We start from the raw sequence: 26,780 nt of genomic DNA, 5'->3' as shown, positions 1-26,780 counted from the left end.
CATGTTCACTAAAGAATTTTTTTTTTTTTTTTTTTTTTTTCTGATTTCCACTGCTGGGATTCACTGTGGCAAATTCCACCACAATGATACTAACAGGCAGAAAGAAGGTTGTTAGGCAAATGAAAAACATATTCGCTAAAATAAAGACCTTTTTTTTTCCTTCTGATTTGCACTGCTAGAATTCCTAGTGGCAAATTCTACCTTTTTTTTTTCTTTTTTTTTTTTTTCCATTTCTCCTGTCCATGGACAGGACTGGTTTTTGGACTAATTCTTTTCTAGGGGCAACAATATCAGAGAACTTGCAGCACTGCGTATAACCAACCTGTCCTCTGCTCCACACAGCACAAAGCAGCTCTGTGGATACACACCGACATCTCAGACACAGAGGTCTACACACACACACACACACACACGAGTTCAGACTTTGCAGTAGTGGCCATGCAAGATATGCACGTTTCCATCTCACACACACAAATGACAGTTTCTGTGTAAATATAAGCATTTCAGAATCACACACACACACAAAAGTCATCTGTTACTTACGACAGAGTATCCTTATGTTTCGACAAAATATGCAGACCCTGTCCATAGTGATCAAAGAGTGTCCAAGAACTCACACACACTTTGTGTATACAGGCTGAAAAGTGTAAACACCAGGTTGTGTCACACACACACATACAGAAATGCGCTCCCACAAATACACAGAAGATTCGATAAGGAGTGCGCAGGTGTGTTGCACACAGACATGCTCCCACAAATACACAGAAGATTCATCGTTAATGAATGCACGATCATTATGAAGACAACTAAAAACTATCTGTGAAGACTTCAGGCAAAAAACACAAACCACAGAAACTAAAAATGGAGCATGCACAACAACTGTCCTGCACCAAAGTTCTCCAGTAAACATACACACTGCTTACATCAATCAAAATGCTAACCACACAAATCAGCTGTGTTACTTCATATGTGTGTGTGTGTGTGTGTGTGTGTGTGTGTGTGTGTGTGTGTGTGTCTGTGTGAGTGTATGTATATATATATATATATATATATATACATTTGTCACATACATACATGCAACACATTACTCACGCACAACCTTTCCTAAAGTCTAAAGTAGTGACAACTACTACTAGCAGTGCAATGTCATTGAATTTACATTACAAAACGCACATAAAAATAAAACCCAGCAAATGGGCAAACATGTCCAGAATTTAGACAGGTCCCATAAATGCCCTCAGAAAAAAAGAAGAAGAAGAAGAAGAAGAAAAAAAAAAGGTGCAGCAACAACCTTTCATCAATTACAGACACTGGTTTCTTCCTGACACTCACGCTAAAATCTGAGACATCATTTACGTTATTCTCAAACGCTCAGACTTAACAATAAGTTAGATAAATATGTATGCTGCTCAGTTAATATGTCATACCATGTACTCACGCTGCACTCAAATCAAATTCCAAGTTGCAAACTTTAATGACAATGAAATAGCAATCACAACGTGACTGCGTTCACTTTTATGCTCACCGCTGCAGCAAAATGTCTGCAGGAAGAGAAATAAGAAGGGGAAGGAGGGTGGGAGAGGGGAAGAGTGTGACCGAACGCGGTAAAAAGAGAGTGAAAAGAAACAGTACCACTCAGTGATTTATTCACTTTTGTGTTCTTTCTGGACTTGAACCATCATAATGCACACTTTCCTTTCCTCTTTCTTGTTACACGACCAACATCGACTTGCCAATGATTCTGTCATGGTTGATGCGTGCTGGGAATTTTCTTGTCTCCATAACCCACCGAACACTGACATGGGATTACAGGATCTTTAACCGTGCGTATTTGATCTCCTGCGTGCGTATACACACGAAGGGGGTTCAGGCACTAACAGGTCTGCACATGTTGACCTGGGAGATCGCAAAAATTGCCACCCTTTACCCACCAGGCGCCATTACTGAGATTCGAACCCGGGACCCCCAGATTGAAAGTCCAACGCTTTAACCACATGGCTATGGCGCCCTTTATATGATTGAGTGAGTGTGTTTATGTTTTGTGTGTGAGAAAGATTCAGTGTAAGTGTGTGTGCATTTGTGCACGCGTGAGCATGTGTGGGCGCATACGCACACCCTTATATGACATACAGAAATGTTGCTCATTCCCCAAAATCCATTTTTAATATTCTACAATTTTTTTTTTTTTTTTTTTTTTTTTTAAGCCAAGCAAACTGCTGCTGGCAAATCTTCACCAGCTATAGTCAAACACAATATTCATTATAAGCATTCAATTCAACAAACAAACAAACAATAATCTCGCTGACTGACTGACAACTACCTAAAATTTTCACACTGAAAGTCGTATCCAAGATGCTTCTGAATTCAAGCAGACTGGACGTTAATGTACAAGTCTTCCTATGATCATTTCTTCTTCTTCTTTTTTTTTTTTTTTTTTTTTTTTTAATTTTTTAAAGCATATGCATTATCATTCTGAAATATTATTTTTCAGTCTCAAGATAATCCTGTATTGCACAGACCCAATACATGTTTTGCAAGTGAAAATAATACTGATTCCTCCACTCCCGTCTACATACAAAATGAATTAAGGGGGAAAAAAGATGCCCTCAATAAATACTACAAAACACTCCAGAAACCTGTATAGAAACAGCAAAAGTAAAACAAAAATATGTATGGTTATATGAAAAAAAAAAAGAAAACTGATTTGACCATCACAAAAGCTGAGAAAAAGATTTGAGATTCCTGTAGCAATATGTACTGCAGTGATTAAATAAGTACACCAACTAGAAATAAACACACCAAAAAGGGTCTGTTTTTTTTGTGTTTGTTTGGTTTTTTTTTCTTCACATTATGCAGTAAAACATAATAGCACACAGCGATCGTGTTATCACAGTGTCAAAACATGTCAATAAATCATAATCAAAACCTGCCATTAACCCCTCGACTGCAGCTGACGAGTATGTTCATCGGTAAAGAAAGCCAGTCACCTCGCCGAGATGAGACAAGGACAAAAGACGCTTTCAGGACAGGGTCAGATGTCAGTCACCACTCTCAATCCTTCTTCCTTCATTTTTGGGGACAACACTGCTTTTGTTCAGTACAAAAAAAAAAAAAAAAAAAAAAAAAAAAAAAAAATTCACTAACACCGCAGGAAAAGTCCACAACAACAACAAAAACAAGAGAGGCAAGGCCTTCAAGACTCACTTGTGATACACTGAAAAAAAAAAAATCCAAGCTTTTTATGTATTGTGTATAATTTCAAAATGTAATGTTTAAGATGAGAAAGATCAGTTTAAAGCAAATTAAGTCCCCTTGCATAATTACGGAGTAATTTCCCTTTCTTACTATCTGCACCAAAACGTTTGCAAAATAACTAAAACTTCCATGCTGAGCAAAAGAAGTTCCTGTTTGAACAAAATATGATAATAATGACTGCTCTTGTTGTTGGGTCAGAATATCAGATCAAAGTGCCAAGTTTAGAGAATACAAAAAATATAAATATAACAGTAAATGCAGTTTGCATATAATTAGGCTTCTTTTTTTTTTTTTTTTTTTTTTTTTTGGTGCCCATCCCAGAGGTGCATTATTGTTTTAAACAAGATGACTGGAAAGAACTGAATTTTTCCTATTTTTATGCCTAATTTAGTGTCAACTGACAAAGTATTTGCAGAGAAAATGCCAATGTTAAAGTTTACCACGGACACACAGACACACACACACAGACAACCGAACACCGGGTTAAAACATAGGCTCACTTTGTTTACACAAGTGAGTCAAAAACAAAAAAGCAGCAACTGCCTTTCAAACTCACACCAAATCAATCTCATCTCTTTCAAGGTTCAGTGGTCAAGGGGTTAAAGAAAACAAAAGACAGAGAGAAAGAGAGAGAAAGAAAACATAATGATATGACACAACACTTTATCATGACACGGATTGTTTTTGAGTGTGCCACACATTAAATTCATCTGAAACAAAATCACACACCCGTTGGAAAGTGCTTCAACACGCTGTTTAAGGAGTGAATGTTGTAAGTGTTGATCATGTGTGTAAACATCAGTGTGTGTAGATCACACAGAAATCACACCACTCTGTGACGTGTTTACATTCACCATGCGCTTTCTTCATATTGATCAATGTAGACATTATCCAGAATGGTCTTTGAAAATAAGTGCTTTTACTCAAAGCATGCCTTGTATTCCCATACATGCTTTGTGTGCAACTTCTACAGACATTTCAGAGTTCTTTGTATCTTTATTTTCATCTTTTTTTTCTTCTCTTTTTTATTTCTATTTTATTTTTTAATTTGCTGGTATCAACAGCCAAGGAAAAAACAACAACAAAAAACAACTCTCTAGTAATGGGAGACAACTGAAAAGTATTGGCTGCCAGAGATTACTGCAGAGTTTTGTTCCTTGGTCACTTCTGATTTGAACCAAAGTGCTGAATTATTAAAGAGCTGATGGCCAAGGACCTCTGCTTCAGAATGTTATAGTTCTACAATTATATATTCTCTATAGTCTACAAATACACAACACATGACTATCTTTTTAAATCGACTTATTTTTTTTGGTTGTTGTGCAATGATCCCAGCTACAAGTTCTATAGAACAACAAAGGTGGCTTTTTTTCTTTCTTTTTTTTTTTTTTTTTTTTTTTTTTGCGCAGGAAAGGGACATAACACATGCATTTCATCAGAGTGTTATACACTCTCAAACACAACTGTATGGCTCAAAGAGTATTCAAAACACATAACATGCGAAACAAAACAAACCAATCAAACAGACTGTTGGTTCATAAAAAAAAATTAAAAAAAAAAAGTGAACATTCCCCTTGCGTATTTCACAAGCCATACACTCTTCTCCCCTGATGCTCACATATTTTTTTCAACACATTATTGATGGTAATATATTGCAACAAAAAAAAAAATGATGGCTTTAACAACCATAGGAACATCGTTTGGTTTCCAAGAAATCGTAACAGAAACTGAACTCAGAACATTTTGATAAAAGAGTTGGAAAACATTTCAGAAAAGGACAACAACAGCAACAACAACAACGTACCAGAGATTTCAACAGATTATAAACTTCCAAGGGAAAATGTGCTGGAAAAATGTGACCATGTCAGAAAACATCCTTTTCCACAACAGTAAGGGAATAAATTTAGTGGCAAACCATTTTCACAAATTATAAATAAGAATTTCTTTAATAACATTTTCCTGTGGATGGGGTAAGAGGGAGGGGGGGGGGGGGGGGGGGGTTAGAGCATCCCACACTTGTCAACAAATGACAAACGTTTCCCAAGCAGGGGATGTAACTGGATTCAATAATCATTTCTTTAAAAGAAAAAAAAATACACCCAAAACCAAACAGATTGCACACAGATGTTCAGACCACAAAGGTGGACAATAGCACAACCCCCCCCCAAAAAAACAACAACAAAAAAAACAACTTCCAACTCCCACAAGCTGTTTACAGCAAACCACCAACAGCTTTACCCTGTGAAGAACTGACTTTAAAGGAAACAGACCCACCACCCCATCCCCAAGAAAAAAAAAAAAGAAAAAAAGAAAGAAAAAAAAAAAAGCTGCTGAAAAAAGACTACAAAAAAAATTCTGTCTCACAGTTCAAGTTCAAGAAACATCTTCCATGAATAAACCCTCTCTGAAATGAACCTGAAATTCTGGGACAAAAACAAACAACAACAACAAAAGCCCCATGAGAACAGATGCACTACACCCATGAAGGAATAGCCGAGACAAAAACACAAAAACCCGCCCCCTCCCTCCACCCACCCCCAAGCACCCTCACACACAAACACCCAACCGAAAATCCTTTCCAAAGCTGTTGCTGCCCCCCTAACCCCCACCCCACAAAAAACAGACTTCCCAATAGAAACCTTGCCATAGGAAGGGTTAAAGACACACAAGATCATTCCCAAAGCTGTTGTCCAACCCCCCCCCCCCCCCCCCCCCCTGCCCCCCCCCCCACCCAGCCCCTCCACAAAAAGAACAACAACAAAAAACCCCTTCCCCACCCCCTCCCCCCACAACACTTTCCAAAAGCTGTTGTTAACCCCCCCCCACCCCCCACCCCTACCCCCCAAAAAAACAAAACAAACTCATAGAACTACAGATAGATGCCAGGAAAATGGTCGCATACACACAATCCTATCCAAAAGCTGTTGTTGATGCCCCCCCCCAACCCCCCCTCGCCCGCCAAGACACAGAAATACAGACAGGTCTTGCCCCTCTAACACACACTCCCAGTCCTTATGATAGACTGTTGCTGCACCTACCACCAACACCCCACAAAAATTAAAAAAAATAAATAAATAAATAAATAAATAACCCAGAATTACAGACAGACCTTGTCTTCCTCCCCAGTCCTTCCCCCCCAAAAAAGTTGTCCCCTCCACCACCACCTCCCTCCACACACACAAAAACACCACAGACAGTTCTACAGATAGATCTTGCCAGGGGAGGGGTTGGTCAGCCAGCTGAAGCACTTGCCGCTCTCCTTGGGGATGTTGCGGGCCGCGGCCAGCATCCCGCCGTGCGACCCCTTGCGACCCCCCCCGCCGCCCAGCGACAGACCCTCCTCGCAGATGGGCTCCAGCGTGGCCGTCGAGTGGCGGCACATGGCCGGGTTGCTCAGCCCTCCTCCCCCCCCTCCTCCGCCGCCGCCCCCACCACCACCCCCACCCCCCATGTTGGGGGAGGGGGAGGAGAGGTCGGGCAGGCAGCTGTTGGCCACGCTGTGGTACATGTCTGTCGGGTGGTACAGCTGGCGGTACTGCGAGTCGTCGCTGTAGGCCGACCCGCACGTCTGTAGAGCAGCACACACACAGAACAGTCAGTCAGTTTAACTCCTTCGCCACCATATAGGACTTTCGATTAGACAGTTCACCCTTCCATAGGTGACTTTAGTCCACATCGAGAGGTCGTGTTATTAAAAAAAAAAACAACCCTGTTTTTCACATTGTAACAAAGCTTTGACAGCTGCAGCCAACTTTCCTGCACAATAGGAAACAGACTAACCTTCTCACCTTGACCGAGTCTGAAGTGAAAGAATTCCGCTGTGTTGTCTGACATGAACCGACGGGCGCAATAGCCTAGTGGTTAAAGCGTTGGATTGTCAATCTGAGGGTCCCGGGTTCGAATCACGGTGACGGCGCCTGGTGGGTGAAGGGTGGAGATTTTTACGATCTCCCAGGTCAACATATGTGCAGACCTGCTAGTGCCTGAACCCCCTTCGTGTGTATATGCAAGCAGAAGATCAAATACGCATGTTAAAGATCCCGTAATCCATGTCAGCGTTCGGTGGGTTATGGAAACAAGAACATACCCAGCACGCACACCCCCGAAAACAGAGTATGGCTGCCTACATGGCGGGGTAAAAACGGTCATACACATAAAAAAGCCCACTCGTGTGCATACGAGTGAACGTGGGAGTTGCAGCCCACGAACGCAGAAGAAGAAGAAGAAGAGTCTGACATGAACCGAATCTTGTGACTGAGACTAGTGAGAGTTTCCAGTCTATGTTTTCACAATGTAGTCTTCGTGACTGGTCAGAGTCTGTGGTGTGGTGACAATGTTCAGGCATTGCTGCAGATGTTATTTCATTGTTCTGACAGTGAAGGACCAGCAGAAAGTATTACTGATGATTCTTCTGAACGACAGAGTGTAAAAATTCAAGCAACTGATTCTGTGTGAGTGACTGTGTACTTGAATTTGAAAGCAAGTGATACTTGTTCATCTCTTTGTTTATTTTTTTTTTGGTTCTTTTCTGTAATCTGTAATATATTTTTATTGACTCACTTGTGTAAACAAAGTGAGTCTATGTTTTAACCCGGTGTTCGGTTGTCTGTGTGTGTGTGTGTGTGTGTGTCCGTGGTAAACTTTAACATTGACATTTTCTCTGCAAGTACTTTGTCAGTTGACACCAAATTAGGCATAAAAATAGGAAAAATTCAGTTCTTTCCAGTCATCTTGTTTAAAACAATATTGCACCTCTGGGATGGGCACAAAAAAATCAAAAATGAAGCCTAATTATATGCAAACTGCATTTACTGTTATATTTATATTTTTTGTATTCTCTAAACTTGGCACTTTGATCTGATATTCTGACCAAACAACAAGAGCAGTCATTATTATCATATTTTGTTCAAACAGGAAAAAAAAAAGAGAGAAAAAAACAAGAAAGCAATCCTCCCCTCATTAAAAGAAAAAAATGAAGTCATGCAGATGATGTACAATAAAGAAGCAAATAAAAAAACAACAAAGTAAACAAACATCTTTGATGACGTTCCCAAACCTCACATCTCACTTAAAACAAAAGATAAGCGAAAATGTTTATATTGCTTTTTGTACATATACAATTAAAATTTCACATACTGGTAGTCCCTCTCTCTCTACTTTGAAAAGCTAATATAGAAAATGATACTGTCAACTGTCATTTTGAACAAAGCATTCTTCAAGTTGCAAAAAAACAGTTCAGAAGAGTTGGGGGGGGGGGGGTTCCGAGGACTTACAAATGACTGTTTTAGTTTTCATGTTAGGTTAGGCTTGCAACTGCCAGCATTTCCTTGGTGCATACTTTACATCGATCAACCAAGAGCTAAAAAAAGAAAATGTAGTTTCTGGTAAACCCCTTTTCACTAAAATTCAGACATAAACACAACATTCTCTCGGCTGTGCTTGGCAAATTTCTATCTGATCCTTTGAAAATAATAATAAAGAAAAATAAATAAATAAAACGGTGGCACTGCACTATGCTGATGCACTCTTCCTTGGGAAGACACATTTTACATTAAGTAATTGGTTTTGACAATAGGTAATATACAATACAACACAATACAAATCACCCATAAGCACTTACCCCATCTTCACTGTAGGCTGGGTAGGTCTGCTCCTGATCTCCATTGACCACGTTGGGTTGGAAGGCGTACAGCATAGCCCAGATGGGGATCAGCAATTTGATCACCTGCACACACACACACACACACACACAAATAAAGGATCCAAGCCAGAAATCCTCCTAAGTGTAGCAAAGGTAACATCAGCACTGTCCCAACTGAAACACACACATGAAAGGTCAGCAGCATTTCCATGAAACACAAAATCAAGACTCCGGCATGCACCGATACAATCCAACCTCCTGCTTGCAAGCAAGACGTGACACTCCTGGCGGATATGGAAAGAAGAAATCAAGCCAGGGAAACAAGGTGTTACCGCAAGATACTAAACATCAGCTACACTGATCACATCACCAATGATCAAGTGCACTAAACCATCAAGCAGCACACTGGACCTTATGAAGATCTGCTGACATCAGCTGAGAAAAGAAAACTACATTGCTATGGACATGGTAACAAGATCCAATGGCCTTGCCAACACAATCCTCCAAGGACTGTTGAGGGAGGCAGAGACAGAAGGGAAGACAGAAAAAACATCAACGATGGACTGGCAACACTGCAGAATGGACAGGAAAACCATTTGCAGAGACCCCGACTCTGACACACAACCCACAGACCTGGAGGAATCTGGTGAACAGTTCTGAGCAGCTCCCCCAAAGATTCTTCACGGACAGAAGAAGAACACTGACTGTATCAAGATCTGCTGACATCAGCTGGGAAAAGAAAACAACTTTGGGTTGGCCACGTAACAAGATCCAATGGCTGTGCTACAGTTTCAGTTTCAGTTTCAGCAGCTCAAGGAGGCGTCACTGCGTTCGGTCAAATCCATATACGCTACACCACATCTGCAAAGCAGATGCCTGACCAGCAGCGTAACCCAACGTGCTTAGTCAGGCCTTGAGAAAAAAAAAAAGGTGAATAAATAATAGATAAGCTTACATAAATAAGTAAATGAATAAATAAATAATAATTATAATATATATATATATATATATATATATATATAAATTTTAAAAAAAGAAAAGAAAAAAAAATGTAGTAGTAATAATAATCCTACAACAATCCTCCAAGCAACTGTTGAGGGAGGGAGAGAAGGGGGAAGACAGCAAAAATGATTGACAACACTGCAGAATGGACAGGAAAATAATGCACAGAGACCCATAACTTGACACACAAAAACAATAATAATAATAATAATAATGTACATTTATATAGCACCCTTTCTCACTAAGAGCTCAGGGCACTTTACATGAAAGAAAAATATAACAAGTAACATAAAACATTCATGACCACTCTTTCTCAAAACCCCTCCCCCCACTCACATTCTACCTTTCCCACTCTACATACATCCAAAGTGAGCTGACATGGGTGGTGTTGGAGAAAAGGAAGCTGAGAGTACTTATAGACAGGTTTTAAAAAGATGCGTCTTTAGTGATGAGCAAAAAGCAGAAATAGAATCAGATGCATGGATGTGATAAGGAAGGTTGTTCCAGATGTGAGGAGCAGCAAAGAAGAAAGAACGTTCACCACAGGTTCTTGTATTGACGCGAGGAAGTTTCAAAAGGTAACAGTAAGAGGAAGAGCAGAGATTTCTTGTGGGAGTGCAAACACCGATAAGGTCAGAAAGATAAGTAGGTCCTGCAGAGTGGAAAGCAGAACAGCAGAGGCACGCAACTTTGTATTTAATTCTTGCTTAAGTAACAGACCTGGATGAACCTGGTAAACAGTCCTTTCATGTGGCGCCCAAATGATAGAATAGTTGAGGGTGTGTTAACAGGAAGGTCTGACACATTTATCCATGTTTCAGTGACATACAACTGTGCGTTTAGGTTTAGGCTGGTGTGCTAACTAGTTGGCAGTCAACACGTTCTGGCTGGCTGGATGTCTGGGTTAGGTTGGTTGGCTGGTTGGTTGGAGTTGTACAAACCTGACATTCGTTTGCCAAATTTTGCTTTGAAGTTGGAAGACAGTGAGCTGTCATACTCCAATGCCAAACCCAAAAAGCATTTTGCAACAGAAAAATAAACGACAGAACACACTTCTGATGCAATGGGAACGCACTTTCAAACATGGAAACGTTATAGAATTTTCAATGGGAGAAAAAGATTTTTTTTTTTTGTTGCTGAGAAAATACAAGGGAAATACCCCCCCCCCCCTCCCCGCCCCCCCAAATCCCCGCCTGCCAATCATACCTCCTCCCCCTTAAAAAACAACAACACCCAAACATTCAGTTCCACAAGTTCACCCACTGACTGCTGCTCATCAGTGAAGGGACCTTGCCTCACCGAGATAAGGCTGACATTTGTTTTAGTAGTTTAGTATACTTTGTTTTGAAGTTGGAAGACAGTGAGCTGTCATACTCCAATGCCAAACCCAAAAAGCATTTTGCAACAGAAAAATAAACGACAGAACACACTTTTGATGCAATGGGAATGCACTTTCAAACATGGAAATGTTATAGAATTTTCAATGGGAGAAAAAGATTTTTTTGTTGTTGAGAAAATACAAGGGAAATACCCCCACCCCCACACCCCCCCACCTGCCAATCATACCTCCTCCCCCTTAAAAAATAACAACATTCAGTTCCACCAGTTGACCCACTGACTGCTGCTCATCAGTATGCTCATCAGTGAAGGGACCTTGCCTCACCGAGATAAGACTGACGTTTGTTTTAGTAGTTTAGTATACTTTGTTTTAGTAGTTTCTTTCCCTTAATCATTACCTTCCATGACCAAAACAGCCCTTGGCAAATAGTTGTCACTGAACACAAAATAGAACTGTCACTGAAAGGGTTAAAATTACACAGGTAGTTGTTCTTGCACTTTAAATTCATGTCACGTTGATCTCATTTCACCAAACTTCAGCAGTAATGGAGTTACATGTACTGCTGAAGACAAAAAAATTTATTACACTTTCTACTGAAGAGTAAAAAAAAAAAAAAAAAAAAATTTTTATTTTTTTTCTTTTTAAGACAAAACCCCAACACAGATAAAAACCAACTTACCATGAATGTTCCAAAGATGGGAGAGTAAAGAGACTGCTTATAATTCTGCAACACAGAATAGAGGAAATTTAAGTCATTTCACACAAGTGAAAACTCAAGCATTCAATGGTCTGTGTTCTATGGGCGGTTTCACGCCATCTGCTGACAGAAACTACATCACTGATAGCTGAGAAACAACTGATACGCACAAACACATTCCAACCGTTTCAAGACAATTTCTGTAGCACTTATCCACATTATCTGCTTCCGGTGCTTAAAAAAAAAAAAAAAAAAACAAAAAACAAAAAACCTAACAAAAAATGTATACATTTAATATTATATATGAACACAAACACACACAAACGTCCTTCTGCATACACACTTACTTAAACACACATTAAAGCAACCTCCCCCCCCCTCACCCCCACCCCCAACATGCACACTACAGAATCCAGCTAGCAACAGCCAACAGCAATTAGTGTTTCAACAGGAAGGTGTTTCCAGAACATTAATTTGAACAATGATTCCAAAGACGAATAATTCCAGAATGTGGCAGCTGAGAAGAAAAAAAAAAAAAAATCTTTGACCATATTAGTTCTTCAAAATGAAGGCTAAAAGACAGTTTGGTGCCAAATGCACATCAAACAGTGTCAGAATATATGGCAAGAATCTAGAAAAATGCACTGCAGCAATGTCACTAGGGAGTTTACTGTCTGTCCCTGCAGAGGTAGGCAGCCAGTAAAGACTTTCAAGAAGTGGTGTAGCACAGTTGTGCTTTTTTTGATTAAGACAAAGCAAACAGCCTTGTTCTCTGGATTCTGTCAAACACAAAACAAAACAAAAAAAGTTTGTCTAAAGCTTCATATGTATATAGATCAACCTAAAAATGAAGTAAAAGATAAATCCCAAATCTTCTGTATTTTTTGCCTTTCTTTTTTTCTGAACTGATGACTGAGCTGACAAACACTATGCGACTTGCGAACCTGAGTCTCAAATTTGTCTTTCTTTGGTGTGAAAGCTTTGATCAGATCAGAAATAACAGTGTTACATGATTTGCTTGAGGTTCTTCAGTAATCTGCATATATCAAACAGCATAATTGGATTAAACTTTTCACATGGATTGCGTTCCTGAAAAGTTGCTTTCCAGAAAAGTCCTTTTTTTGTTGTTGTTGTTGTTGTTACAAACAAATATTGAAAAAAAAAAAAAAAAAAATTAACATGATTGTGGAAACTGAAACCTGACCCATTTGAACAACTGTCATTCAGATATTTGCTGTCTTAACACTCATATGCTTTGTTTCCATATAATTATATGCCTTGTTTTTAAATATTGTTTTTATTTTGGATCCAGCCTTGAAAATCTGCATTTAACTTCCTAACTTGCTGTTTGTTTTTTTAACTGCTTAACTGATTAATCCGTGCAGATAACTGGAGGGAGTCCTGATATCCTCAGAAATTGTGTTGTTGATGATAATTATGTGTTGCATCAAACCCCCTTTGATCAAACCCTCTGTTATCAAACAGAAATCATCAGACTGCTGATTTACACTCAGGAGGTCAGTTGCCAATTTACATTTTCAATGCTTGCACATGCTACGTTTTTTTGTTGTTGTTTTTTTGTTTCTTTGTTGTTGTTGTTGTTGTTTAATTTTTTATTATTATAAAATCCTGATTTAGTTGATAACATATCTATAGAAACAAGACATGATGATGAAAATATTCAGCGTCGCCACTTCCATTTTTTGTTGTTGTGAATTTTAACTAGTGAATTCACTGGTTTACAAAACATGTTACAGCACACATATGTATACACACACACATGTACACATACATGTACATGATCAGTACATCTATATCCACTCAAACACATGCCAGAAAATTGCAAACACATAAGAAAACAAGACTGAAAACAGTCCAACAAAAAAGAAGAAGAAATACATTCACAGTTCACTTACAAATATGGCTCCACAGCCTGCTTCTTTATCTCCAACTGAAATAAAAAGAAAAAGACTCTTCAGACCGGTTTTCCTTATTCATTCACAAACACCAGAAAATTGGAAGGAAAAAAACAGAACCAAGAGTCAAAGACAGAGAAAATGAGAAAGACGGACAAGCTATAAACCAAAAGATGGTGTTACATACTTGATAGCTGAATCCCCCCCCCCTCCTCCACGCCCCCAACTTTGTTAAGAGCACAGAACAATGTATGTGGCAGGCTGCATGATTTCCTGCCTTCATCCAAGCAGTGCTCAGGCACTAAGTCCGGATTCATCAAACCTTTTTTTTCAATCTTTCAAGTAAGTGTTTAACAAGTGGGGAAGAGGCATGAATTTTGCTAAACATCCGGGAATCTCACTGACAAAGTCTGCACACAGGCTGATAACTTTTTTTCTTCTTTTTTAAACTTTTTTTTTATTTTTTATTATTATTATTTTTTTTTATAATAGTAAGTTCTAGTATGATCACAACAGTGTTTCACTGCAAGAATTAAACTGTTCCAAAACAGAAATGGTTCTTTTGATCCAGACAACACCACTCGGAGACTGGCCCCAAATCAGTCAACAGTAGCGATTCTTTCTTGCTGCCCGACATGCCAGTGGGCATAATGGGCAGTAAATGAGTAAATAAGTGATGATAATATTTAGATTGATCGCTGCATATATTGTTAAGTGAGGCACTATGTGAATGATCTATGAGAACTGTCCTTCTTTTCGGTTCTACATCATCTAAATAATTACTGTTAACCCATTACAGACAGAGAATGCTGAACAACATGTAATCCTCACAGTACTGAAAGGGTTAAGAAAAACAACACCCAAAACATGCTGTTCTGTCAGAAAAGTAACCTTATAAAACATCATCAGTGGACTCCCTCAGACTTTGGTCTGATTCACAGACCTGGTTTGAGTTTATTTTTCAGAAAATAGCAGGACTCATTATGGACTAAATATTGCCCTAATATCGAGCACTTTTGTTTCAGTGATGTGACATTTAAGCATATAATTTTTGACTGCATGCTGATGAAGCCTTACCTGCACAACCCTGTGTCATCACAAGTCACTGGGGCCTTTGATGTTCTTGAGTTTTTTACATTAGTTATCAGTTGTTTCTCTTGTTAAATTAACAACTTCTCTTTTACAAAGTCCACCAGGTAATTTTCTTTCATTGTACGTTTATCTATATCAAACACTCATCTCTGATTCCCCACTCCATCCTCCCGGTTTCCCCAAACTCAACAATCACCTCCCCCAGGCCACCAACCCCCTCTTACCTTTCAATTAAATGATAACATGCAAACGTGAAAATTAATACTATAACAAAATGTCATTAATCACCAGTATGTCAAAAAGGACATTAACTCACTCCGGACGAATAGTTTTCTCCCTTGCTATTCCCTACTGACGACCCATTTGTTCGGGTGAGGGAAAAAAAAATCACAAAAAATACAAAACATAAAGTAACTGAATGAAACTCACTGTATCTGACCCACTGACCCCTCTTATCACATCATGTGAACGCCCACCCCCCTCCCCCCCTCTTCACTGCTCTCAGAAGTTGAGTCACTATCAGTACCTTTTTGCTGGCAGCTTTCTTCACTGCAGATACTTTATTCAACGTCTTCATCATCCTCGTCATGTCGAAACCTTCAGTTTGAAGCATATCAATCACTTCAGCAGCGGTAAAAGCCGCTGCCGTGATCTAGTTTGGTAAAAAAATTTCCACTTGTATCGCTTGCGACGCCATTTTCAATATGTATGCAGATTAGCTTGTCGTGTGGGGTCCTGAACTCGCTGCCTCGCTGTGGAGTGTGTTGTTACAGAATCTTATGAAGAAACTTTCCATTCGACCAGTGACACGTTCGCGATGCCCGGTGTAGCTGTGATTGTTATGCTACACCATGAGGATAATGTGGAAAAAATTTTAATTGTCAAACCTGCTATAGTGTTCCATCGTCCGGAACGCTACCTTACATCAGGAATGCTATAGCGTTCCATCGTCCGGAGTGAGTTAAGTAAAACTCCTCCCTAAGCTTTGATTCTGCACACTAAAGAGTTGCTTTGTATTTCTTTTCTTTTGTATTTCTCTTTTTATCACAACAGATTTCTCTGCGTGAAATTCGGGATGCTCTCCCCAGGGACAGCGCGTCGCTACATCACAGCGCCACCCTTTTTTTTTTGTATTTTTTCCTGCGTGCAGTTTTATTTGTTTTTCCTATCGAAGTGGATTTTTCTACACAATTTTGCCAGGAACAACCCTTCTGTTGCCGTGGGTTCTTTTACGTGCGCTAAGTGCATGCTGCACACAGGACCTTGGTTTATCGTCTCATCCAAATGACTAGTGTCCAGACCACCACTGAAGGTCTAGTGGAGGGGGAGAAAATATCGGCGGCTGAGCCGTGATTCGAACCAGCGCTCTCAGATTCTCTCGCTTCCTAGGCGGACGCGTTACCTCTAGGCCATCACTCCACTCCATGCTTACCTATCTGAATGGTCATGTCGTAGAGAAGAGTCACCACAGCAGAAAACTCCAGCACAAACACGATGCTGCACAAACAGCACATGACATGTCTCATAAAGTTCCCACATATGAGACCAAACAAAAAGTCCATGCTCTTTGTTGAACGGTAAGAGTCAAGGGCATTTCTGAAATTCAAATTCTAAGGCTCTTCCAGACACTGAAGGACAAACCATATTTTTCAGAGAACTTTTCCTGCCCTTGAAACCACTGCTCTCACATTTTCAAGAATTTTCCAGACTTCTATGAATCTGCACAAACCCAGTGTGTAAGAATTTGTGCACACACAAGCACATGCAGAAAGGAACATGCATAGGTACACACGCACACACACAGATGCACACACACCATGTGACTTATCAGAGTTCAAATTTCATTTCAATGCTTTTCTTCATCGCATGGCCTGTGATTATTAAAATGCTGATCTAATTTTGTTACAACCTATTTTGTATTATAATTTTTCCATTCAACATCCAGTTAAAAAACAACAAAAAACACCAACTTCAATTTTTTTAAAAACAACTTTTTAGGGGGTAATGAATGACATAAAGTAGTAAACAAGTACACAAACACAAGCGTGAAATACATTGTGAAGGCAAGAAAGTAGAATTGTACTACCAAAGGTGTAATTGTAAATTAAATGAAAAACAAACACCCAGCAAGTAAAACTGAACACCAAAACAACCTTTGTAGGTATGCTGTAATGAGTTATAGACATAACTGCAACAACTTACTTCCATTCTACACAGCAACGCTGGGAGGAAAGAACTGAATTTCTTGTACATCCTTCCATGCCTGTTAGATATTCTTTTTTCTTTTTAAAAAAAAATCATTTTAATGCATTAAGCGTATAGTAGATATACCCTGCTCCTTTAACAAACTCACACATACACATACCACACTCTCACAACCACATACACAACACACACTCACCCCCCTTCGCCCCTCCGTCCCACTTACACCCACACACAAATACCCAACACCCACCACCACAAGTCGCGCTTCTGGGCCCATCGCACGGAGTCGAGGGTGGAGATTTCGTTGAGTCGGCGAGTGATGTGAACAGCTGCCAGGGCAAAGAACTGCACCAACACTACCTCCATGGCTGACATCAGCAGCCAGTAGGGATCTGCACACCACAAAATACAACAATATGTTATTATCTCTAAAAGAACAATTATTGACATATTTGCTGGTAAAATTATTTTTCTAAAAAAAAGGAGGCATCTAATCCAGAATACAACACTAAACGTTTCATCAATCAATTAACAAATTCATAAGCAAGTATTTTACACAGCACAAGCTTCCACAGAGCATTCTTTATCCAGAATGCTAAATTCCCCATGAGAATATAATAAAAAGAAATAATAATAAATCAATTTGTGTGTAAATTTCAATCAATAAATAAGAATGCGTGAGTAAATCAAAATCAACTGAAGTAAACCAATTACAAAGTAATCAAATAATAAAATGCAACTTGCGCATCACCAATAAAACGAAACGCTCCGTGGTTCAAGCGTAAACAAATGATGAGCGCTTTAAAGGCAGCTGTAAGATGGCTCTTCCCAGGTTGCCAGCCTGATGTGCAAACAACTCTGTGTTAGTGAAGTGCTTAGACTTAAGAGTTTGGTCTGTGAACTCAAGTTCCCAGTTAGCCCTTCTGCTGTCACTGTTGGGAAGACACCATTGGTTGAGAGAGACAGGGAAAGCGGCGGTGATTTTTACTGAGCACTCTGAAAGTGGGAGTGGTGAGGTGGTGAGGGGAGGGGACAGGGAGATGGGCTCAGCCATCCAATGTGTGCACACTAAACATAATATACTTTGCAGAGTCCACACAACTGAAAACATGGAAACAAAAAACATGGAGACAACTAAGAACATGGAGACTGCTGTTAAAAACATGGAGACTGCTATAAAGGGCACAACAGCCAGGTGGTCTGAGCGTTGGACTTTCAATCTAGGGGTCTTGGGTTCGAATCACGGTAACAGCGCCTGGTGGGTAAAGGGTGGAGATTTTTCCGATCTCCCAGGTCCACCCACATATGTGCAGACCTGCTAGTGCCTGAACCCCCTTCGTGTGTATACACATGCAGAAGATAAAATACACACGTTAAAGATCCTGTAACCCATGTCAGTGTTCAGTGGGTTGTGGAGACACGAAAACACCCAGCATGCATGAACCACGACAGAGCCGTCGGCAAGTCGATGTTGGTCGTGTAACGGAAGGAAAGAAAGAAAGTTTCTGTCTCACACTTCTTTCTTTTGGTGCTATCCCTGCCTTAACATAAGATATCTTGGTAGACCATCATATCTGATGATGATGTCTATGCACTTCTCATCCTTGGACTGTATGTCTAAGGAGTCCCACTTTGGATCCCCATGGGCGTCTGCAGTGAGGGCAGGGAAACTGCCTTCTTCTTCTTCTTCTGCGTTCACTTGTATGCACACGAGTGGGCTTTTACGTGTATGACCGTTTTTACCCCGCTATGTAGGCTGCCATACTCCGTTTTCGGGGGTGTGCATGCTGGGTATGTTCTTGTTTCCATAACCCACCGAACGCTGACATGGATTACAGGATCTTTAACGTGCGTATTTGATCTCCTGCTTGCATATACACACGAAGGGGGTTCAGGCACAAGTAGGTCTGCACATATGTTGACCTGGGAGATCGTAAAAATCTCCACCCTTTACCCACCAGGCGCCGTCACCATGATTCGAACCCGGGACTCTCAGATTGACAGTCCCAACGCTTTAACCACTCGGGTATTGCACCCGTCGGCTTCTTCTCTGTGGGCCTTGGCAATGCTGCTGCTGCTGCAGTTCTTCTCAAGGCTCCTCAAAGCTGTAGTGTGCTCGCTGTGCCAGAGCATGCCATCTTGTCCTGTCTTCGGCACGCTCCGTAACTATTCTTGGAAGATTCCAGCACACACAGAGTTGGCCTTTACACAGTTTTGAGGCATTCTGTGGGTCTACCTAACTTTCTACTGCTAAGGCAGATTTCACCTAAGGGCTGCTTGGGGATTCAGGAGTCATCCATTCAGATGATGTGGGCAGTGGCCCACCCAACAAAGCTGCACTGTCAGGATGTTGGCTTAGGGCCCTAATACAATGAACAAAAAACAAACAAGACATAATTTCCATAGACATAAAATTTAAAAAAAAAAAAAAATCTATTTCAGTTGCCAAATGGAAGATGCTGCACCCATGTTGTACCGAATTACTCTTTTGTCACAACAGATTTCTGTTTTGGGTTGTTCTACCCAAGGAGAGTGCTACAACGCAGTGCCACCCATATTTTTGTTGTCTGCCTGGAAGTGTATTTGTTTTTGCCAGAGACAACCCTTTTGTTGCCATGGGCTCTTTTCATGCGCTAAAAGCGCACGCTATACACTGGACCTTGGTTGGTTATCTCATTCAAATGACCAGCGTCCAGACCACCACTCAAGGGATTCAACCTGGTGCATTAAATTTCTCTCGCTTCCTGGGTGGACGTGTTTCCACTAGGCTACACCACACCATGACTACATAGTTGCAAATACAATTACATCCACAACCTGTTGTCACAGGTACTCCCAACAGGGGCCCGATGCCCAACACACACCAAGCCAACAGGCCCCTCCCACTCACCCATGCACTGACTGTCTTCTGAAGTCATGTTCAACATGGCCAGCACCGCCGTTATGATGTAGTAGAGCATCACCACTCCCACTGCTGGGTACATGATCCTGCACACACACACACACACACACACAAACATGTATATAACATTAAATTTGTATATGTTTATATGACATAACACTGTTGCTTACAGTCCAGCCGACTGCACAGGGCCATATCAGGACTGTCCTACTAAAAAAACAAATTTAAAATTAAACACATCACATCTGGAGGGGGAAAAAATGGGGATGGGGTGATGAAAAAACACATTAAAAAAACCCTGCTCCTTAAAGCAAATAAGACAAGGCTGTACTGAAGATGTCAGCCCTTCTGCATAACTGATCATCCCAAGATTACAAAAAACAACAACAAAAAAACCAAAAACTTCACAGCCAAAGTTCATCACAAATCATATACAGCATATTATTTTACAAACATTTTTCCACAAAGAGATATTTACTTATATTAAAAAAAAAACAAAAAAAAAAACCCCCAACAACATTTAAATGGTTTCACATAATTTAAAAACCACTCTGATTTCATAAAAGAAAATATTACCGAGACAATCAGCAGTGAATAGACTGTGTTTCATTGAAAACAACAAATCATAAAAATCCCATAAAATCCAATCAAATCAAGATTTTTTTTTTTTTTTTTTAATAAATTTGGTAAATATACCCACACAAACGTTTTTGTACATTATTTGTGTTGTACCATCACAACAGGTTTCTCTGTGTGAAATCTGGGCTGCTCTCCCAGAGGAAGAAGGCTTGTCCCCACAGCGCAGCGCCTCATTTAAGACAAGTGGCTTTATTTTTCTTTTTTTTACAAATTTTGCCACAGACAAACCTTTCGAAACCGTGGGTTCTTTTATCTGTGCTGAATGCATGCAGCATACAGGAGTATGGTATTCTGTCTCATCTGAAATCTGAAAGAGCTTGGTCTAATAAAATTTGTGATTTATACAAAAAATGTATAAATCATTAAAAAAAAAAAAAAAAAAAAAAATCACATATCATCTATGTGTGTATACATATGTATGTGTACATAACTACATGCATGTATATGAATGTGTATTGTGTGTGCGTGTGTTTATGTAAGTTTGTGCCTGCCTATGTGTGCGTATGTGTTAGGGTAGCTGTTAGATACACATGTATGTTAAAATGTATGTATGCAGTGTGTGTGTGTGTGTGTGTGTGCGTACGTGCGTGCGTGTGTGTGCGTGTGTAGTCACATTTTGGTGTGTGTATGTAACATAGATATAATGTTTTATGTTAACAAAAGCGTTTTTGTAAAGCACCTAGAGCAGATTTCTGGATAGTGTGCTATATAAGTATCCATTATTATTATTATTATATTATCTACCTTTTGACCGCAGCCTCACAGCGAAGAGCCCGAGAGGCCAGCACCCAGTAGAAGTGGGACAGCACCAGAAACATCATCAGTTTGAGAAACTGCAAGGCCACATGCATCTGGGATCTGCCGCCAAGGACCCAGTTGATTCCTCTGCAATCGTGACAACACACATTTGTATTTGTATTTATTTTTTTTATCACAACACATTTCTCTGTGTGAAATTTGGGCTGCTCTCCCCAGGAAGAGCATGTTGCTACCATACAGTGCCACCCATTTTTTTTGTTATTTTTTCCTGCGTGCAGTTTTATTTGTTTTTCTCATCGAAGTGGATTTTTCTACAAATTTTGCCAGGAACAACCCTTTTGTTGCCGTGGGTTCTTTTACATGCGCTAAGTGCATGCTGCACACAGGAACTTGGTTTATCGTCTCATCCGAATGACTAGCACCCAGCTGAGTCGTGATTCGAACCAGCGTACTGAGATTATCTCACTTTCTAGAGGAGCGTGTTACCTCTAGGCCATCACTCCAAATTTGATGCTGTGCTGCATTGCACTGTTTTGAATTATATTGCGTTGTGTTGTAATGTACTATATTATGTTGTATTGTACTTCTGTACAACATTGCACCGCATTGTATTACAGCAGATTTCTCTGTGTGAAATTCGGGCTGCTCTCCCCAGGGACAGCGTGTCACCACAGTGCAGCACTACCTTGTTTTTCTTTTCTGTCTGCAAGTGTATTTGTTTCACAACTTAAAAGTGGATTTTTCAACACAATTTTGCCATGGATGACCCTTTTTGTTGCCATGGGTTCTTCTACATGTGCTTAGTGCATACTGTGTATGGAACTTTGGTTGATCACCTTATCTGAACGACAAGCACCTATACCACTATATGAGGTCTAGTGTAGGGGGGAGTAAAATTCTCAACCCATATTTTGGACTCGAACCAGTGGGTACTTGCTTCCTAACCAGCTCATTTAGTCATTACCACTAACCCACCACACCACTATAAGGTACAGTGTTGTCAGCTTAGTCTATGCCTTCCACCTTCTGTCTTCAAAAAGTCCACTATCCCAGACCAGAGTAAAAGACAGTCATAAAGAGACTGCACAGTTTGGGACTTGCTGTTAAAATATGTCGGTCACCCTCTGATTCGCTAATAGATACAGCTTTTTTTTTGAGTTGGGTAACCATTAATTTTTGCTGAAGTATCTAATCCTCTTTCTGAACGGGAAAACTGTTTTCAAACCTGATAAAACTTAGTACAATAAACTGAATATCTGATACAATGAAATCTCTCGCAAAATCCAAACCCTTTTAATAGTTATATTTTATAATCAAGCTGTCTCACACTCTTTTTCACATACACTGCCCATACATACCCTCCATCTCCTCACAAACACACACACACACACAGTTAGCATATATGAAGCTCTGCCTCACACACACACACACAGGCACACATACATACCAAATATTTTCACAGATCCATCAAAGCTCTGTCACACACACAGAGAGAACACATACACAATATACACAAACCACGTACACAGTTCACACACACCATACACAAACAGTGCTATATAAAGCTCTGCCCCCCACCCCACCCCCTCCACACACACCACATACACAAACAGAGCTATCATATAAAGCTCTGTCACACACACACACACACACCACATACACAAACAGAGCTATCATATAAAGCTCTGTCACACACACACACACACACACACACACACACACCACATACACAAACAAAGTTATCATATAAAGCGCTGCCGTAAATATCTGCCTAACAAAAACACACGCACAGCCATCATATAAAGCTGTACCTCACACACACATACACACTTCACCATACCGACCCATAGCTATCATATAAAGCTTTGCCTCACACACACACACACACACACACACATGCAGAACTTTGACAAAAAGCCCCCAAATGGAGGGAGCACTGTGCATACCCCATACAACAGCTGAAGGTGGCCAGGTAGAAGATGCAGTAGTGGTGGTAGGCCTGACTGTGCTGCATGTGAAGGCGAATGACACGCACCACACACAGCAAGGCCGTGCACACCGACAGCACACACAGCACCACATTTCTGAAACACAGGTTCACATCTCATAATGTGTGCATGTATAACACTTATAATAATAATAATTTAATAATTTTACAAGCCGCATGCAACAAAATAAGGCCAAAAGGATACGCTGAATAGCCGAAAAAAAGCGTAAGACGAGACAGAGCGTAAACCTGACAAGATGGCGTGGAGAGCCTTGGCCAAAGGAATGATTAAGCGCTTATAGTTTTTAGAGGCGTTTGATTGGCTGAGAGCGGTGGGCCCGTCTTTTCACTGTTAGCCGCGCGAAATTTGGCCAAGCAGAGCAAACCAATAGGCCTAGTTTGCATCAGTTTGACATGGTACAGTATATGACACCAAATTATTTTTATATAGCGCTATAATACAAGCATAAGCAAGCTATAAGCGCTCTACAATCCAGTACCTAAAGTGAAACAAGAAAGCATATAAAAAGTAGTAGAAACATAAAACAAAATCATTAATATTATAATAAAACACAATGCATAAAACTCACAAAGTAGCATACTATCAATAGTACAACTGTTGCACTCCAACACACACTAACACTCACGCACAGACACACACATGACTTAACAGTCAGTTGTGTAAAACTATGACCATCAGAACAACAGAAGAGGCAACCGCTATCCAGATCATCTGGACTAGAATTTGATCAAAGTGGAGAGTGTCTTGCCCAAGTTACCTCCCCACTCTCTCAGCCATGAGGGCTTCAGGACAGTCAGCGCTAGGATGGTCCCCAAAGGCTAACTGGCCCCAAAGCACAAAAAGCCAGTACTATCTTGCCTCCTAATCTGAGAGTCATAGTCCTTTGCTAAAGACTAGGCTACAAATGAAACTGCCACTGCAGTGGAGAAACCATTGATGATACAGCTCTTGTTTTGCTGTTAGCCCAACTGTAAGCTTTTTTTTCCCCTTTATTTTGTTCCCCTTATCATTTCAAATATTATGTTACTGAGTTCATGCATGTTTCTGGTGTATCTTGACTTTCAACTTTTTTCAGCAGAAGAGGAATATTTTCAAGAAAAAAAAAAAATGTTTTTATGCAAAAGGTTTCTAAAGTCTAACGTAAACATCATAGAGGAATTGCTACATAAATGGACAATCAAGGCAGAAAAAAAGGGAAAAAATAAATGACAGAAAGAAAAAGAAAAAGCCAGGAACAACGAGAACAATCTTATTCACAAAAGAGGAAATTTCAAGCACAGAATTTCCTGAAGGTGAAGATAGTATTCATCTATTCTGTATTCATACTGCAAGAGCTCCTGACATCCCTACAGTGGTAAATGGTGGGGGCCTGGGGGGGATACCTTTTTTTTTTTTTTAACTTGAAAACAGAGTCAACAATGAAATGTTAAACAAATGAAGAAACAAACCCAAGTCAAACAAATAAATTCAGTCTGGGTACTTCACCTGGTGCAAGCGACTGAATCATAACTAGAAAGACAATCACGTTGTAGAATGTCGATTGCAGGGATGGACTTTTTCGCTTCCTCCATCATGCTTCACTTTCCGCTTTCACCTGCTCTCTGCAAGACATCAAAAGTGAAATTAACACAAATTACTTAAAAAGAATTCAAGTGAGATGATTTCCAGAAAGAAAGAAAAAGAAAAAAAGGGGATACGTGCAATCACAATCACAGTTTTTTTGTTGCTGCTGAAATTTCCTCACGGCAGTTGAGAACTTGTTTGGAACTCAATTTCAGCATGTTAGTGTTAGTGTACTGCTTGTCACTGTTGGTTTTTTGTTGTTTTTTTTTTTTAAACTCTATCTCTCTTTCATTTGTTGTTGTAATGTCTTTTTAATTGATGAGAAATCCAATATTCCAACTCCAAGGCTCTTTTGTTTTACTACCACCTGTCAACTGTCTTCTGTTATGTTTTTAAAAGTTCCAGTTTTACCTCTGTTTTGCTTGTGGACACTTCGAGGAATTTGTCGACAGATCATATCACTCTTAATTTCTGTCACATTGATGATTGAATAATGAATTCGGCTTGGTTTATCTAAATGATGTTGTTGACTAAATCAGAGAATGTCCTGTCCATTATAATGATATATAAAAAAGATAGATTTATATGCTGTTATGTTTGGATTAATCATGACACTTATTCTGTTTCCTTTACTGGCCGTTTGACCTGATCAGGTGAAATTGACTATGCTCTTATCATGAACTTGTTCTGTGTCCAGTCAAAATAGTGTGTTAACAGTTTGAACTATCATTTCCATCTTATCAAAGTAGAATATTAACTTGTGCATCACTATACCAATTACCATACATATATGAATCATTCAATACACTTGACTGTCAATGTGTCAATCAGATATATCTCAGAATTATATATATTTGATTTTTTTTTTTTCACACATCTGTTCACTTATAAAGACACCAAGTGGGAATTCATTGTCCAAATGAAACACATAGTTATTATATTTTACGACATAAATTAAATTAAGATACAGAGGACAAAGTTATACTGTGTGACACTGGAATTTCAAACTTAGTCCAAGATCAGAGTTCTGTTAAATACAGAAAATGCAGTGCAAGATAGAGAGTTCCCTTCTCCCCTCCCAAACAACTCACTTGTTCATGCCACAGCATCTACTGGTCTAGAACTGCATCAAAACATTTTAGCAATACTATTATATCTAACAATGAATTTTTAAAAAAAGAAAAAAAAGACATCTACAGAAAACTGTGCATGTTTTCTCAATTTCTGTTTTTCTTTTGTTGTTTTTAAATGTTGTTGGTTTTGTTTTTTTATAATCTTTTAAATCAAGTTTCACTGTGCATGGCAAGCCTATATCCAGCAGTCACAAAAACAACCACTCTAGTGACTTACAATGTGTCATCTTCCAGTTCCATTCATTATCTTTGATACCGATAGTAAAGTCAGGTAATATCTGCACTATCAGTATTACTGGTGCTGGAGAAAACTTCTGGAAAGAGGTTGTTGATCAAGTCACATGAACATAAGAAGCTGAAGCACTTCTCTGGAAAAAAAAAAAAAAAAAAAAAAAATCCATAACATTGAAGTGTGTACAGACGGGCGCAATAGCCGAGTGGTTAAAGCGTTGGACTCTCAATCTGAGAGTCCCAGGTTCGAATCACGGTGATGGCGCCTGGTGGGTAAAGGGTGGAGATTTTTACGATCTCCCAGGTCAACATATGTGCAGACCTGCTAGTGCCTGAACCCCATTCGTGTGTATATGCAAGCAGAAGATCAAATACGCACGTTAAAGATCCTGTAACC

The 26,780-nt window shown here is 39.7% G+C and overlaps 1 protein-coding gene across 1 annotated transcript in view; it reads right to left on the bottom strand.

The window, feature by feature from the left end:
* Positions 1-6,253: 6,253 nt before the first annotated feature.
* The window catches only part of LOC143283264 (uncharacterized), a 22,436-nt gene continuing 1,909 nt past the window's right edge, over positions 6,254-26,780 (bottom strand). The window contains exons 2-11 of the mRNA XM_076589446.1: positions 24,942-25,057; positions 23,394-23,531; positions 21,433-21,573; positions 20,038-20,135; positions 17,398-17,539; positions 16,375-16,439; positions 13,851-13,885; positions 11,917-11,961; positions 8,876-8,980; positions 6,254-6,823 (exon numbers count right to left, since the gene is read on the bottom strand). Of these exons, the coding sequence (XP_076445561.1) occupies positions 6,455-6,823; positions 8,876-8,980; positions 11,917-11,961; positions 13,851-13,885; positions 16,375-16,439; positions 17,398-17,539; positions 20,038-20,135; positions 21,433-21,573; positions 23,394-23,531; positions 24,942-25,030 (1,227 nt within the window). The 5' untranslated portion in view covers positions 25,031-25,057 and the 3' untranslated portion in view covers positions 6,254-6,454. The remainder of the gene's footprint in view (positions 6,824-8,875; positions 8,981-11,916; positions 11,962-13,850; positions 13,886-16,374; positions 16,440-17,397; positions 17,540-20,037; positions 20,136-21,432; positions 21,574-23,393; positions 23,532-24,941; positions 25,058-26,780) is intronic.

Source organism: Babylonia areolata, chromosome 6 (genome assembly GCF_041734735.1).
Source record: "Babylonia areolata isolate BAREFJ2019XMU chromosome 6, ASM4173473v1, whole genome shotgun sequence".
NCBI classification, from domain to species: domain Eukaryota; kingdom Metazoa; phylum Mollusca; class Gastropoda; order Neogastropoda; family Buccinidae; genus Babylonia; species Babylonia areolata.
This window is presented reverse-complemented; position numbering and strand designations above follow the sequence as displayed.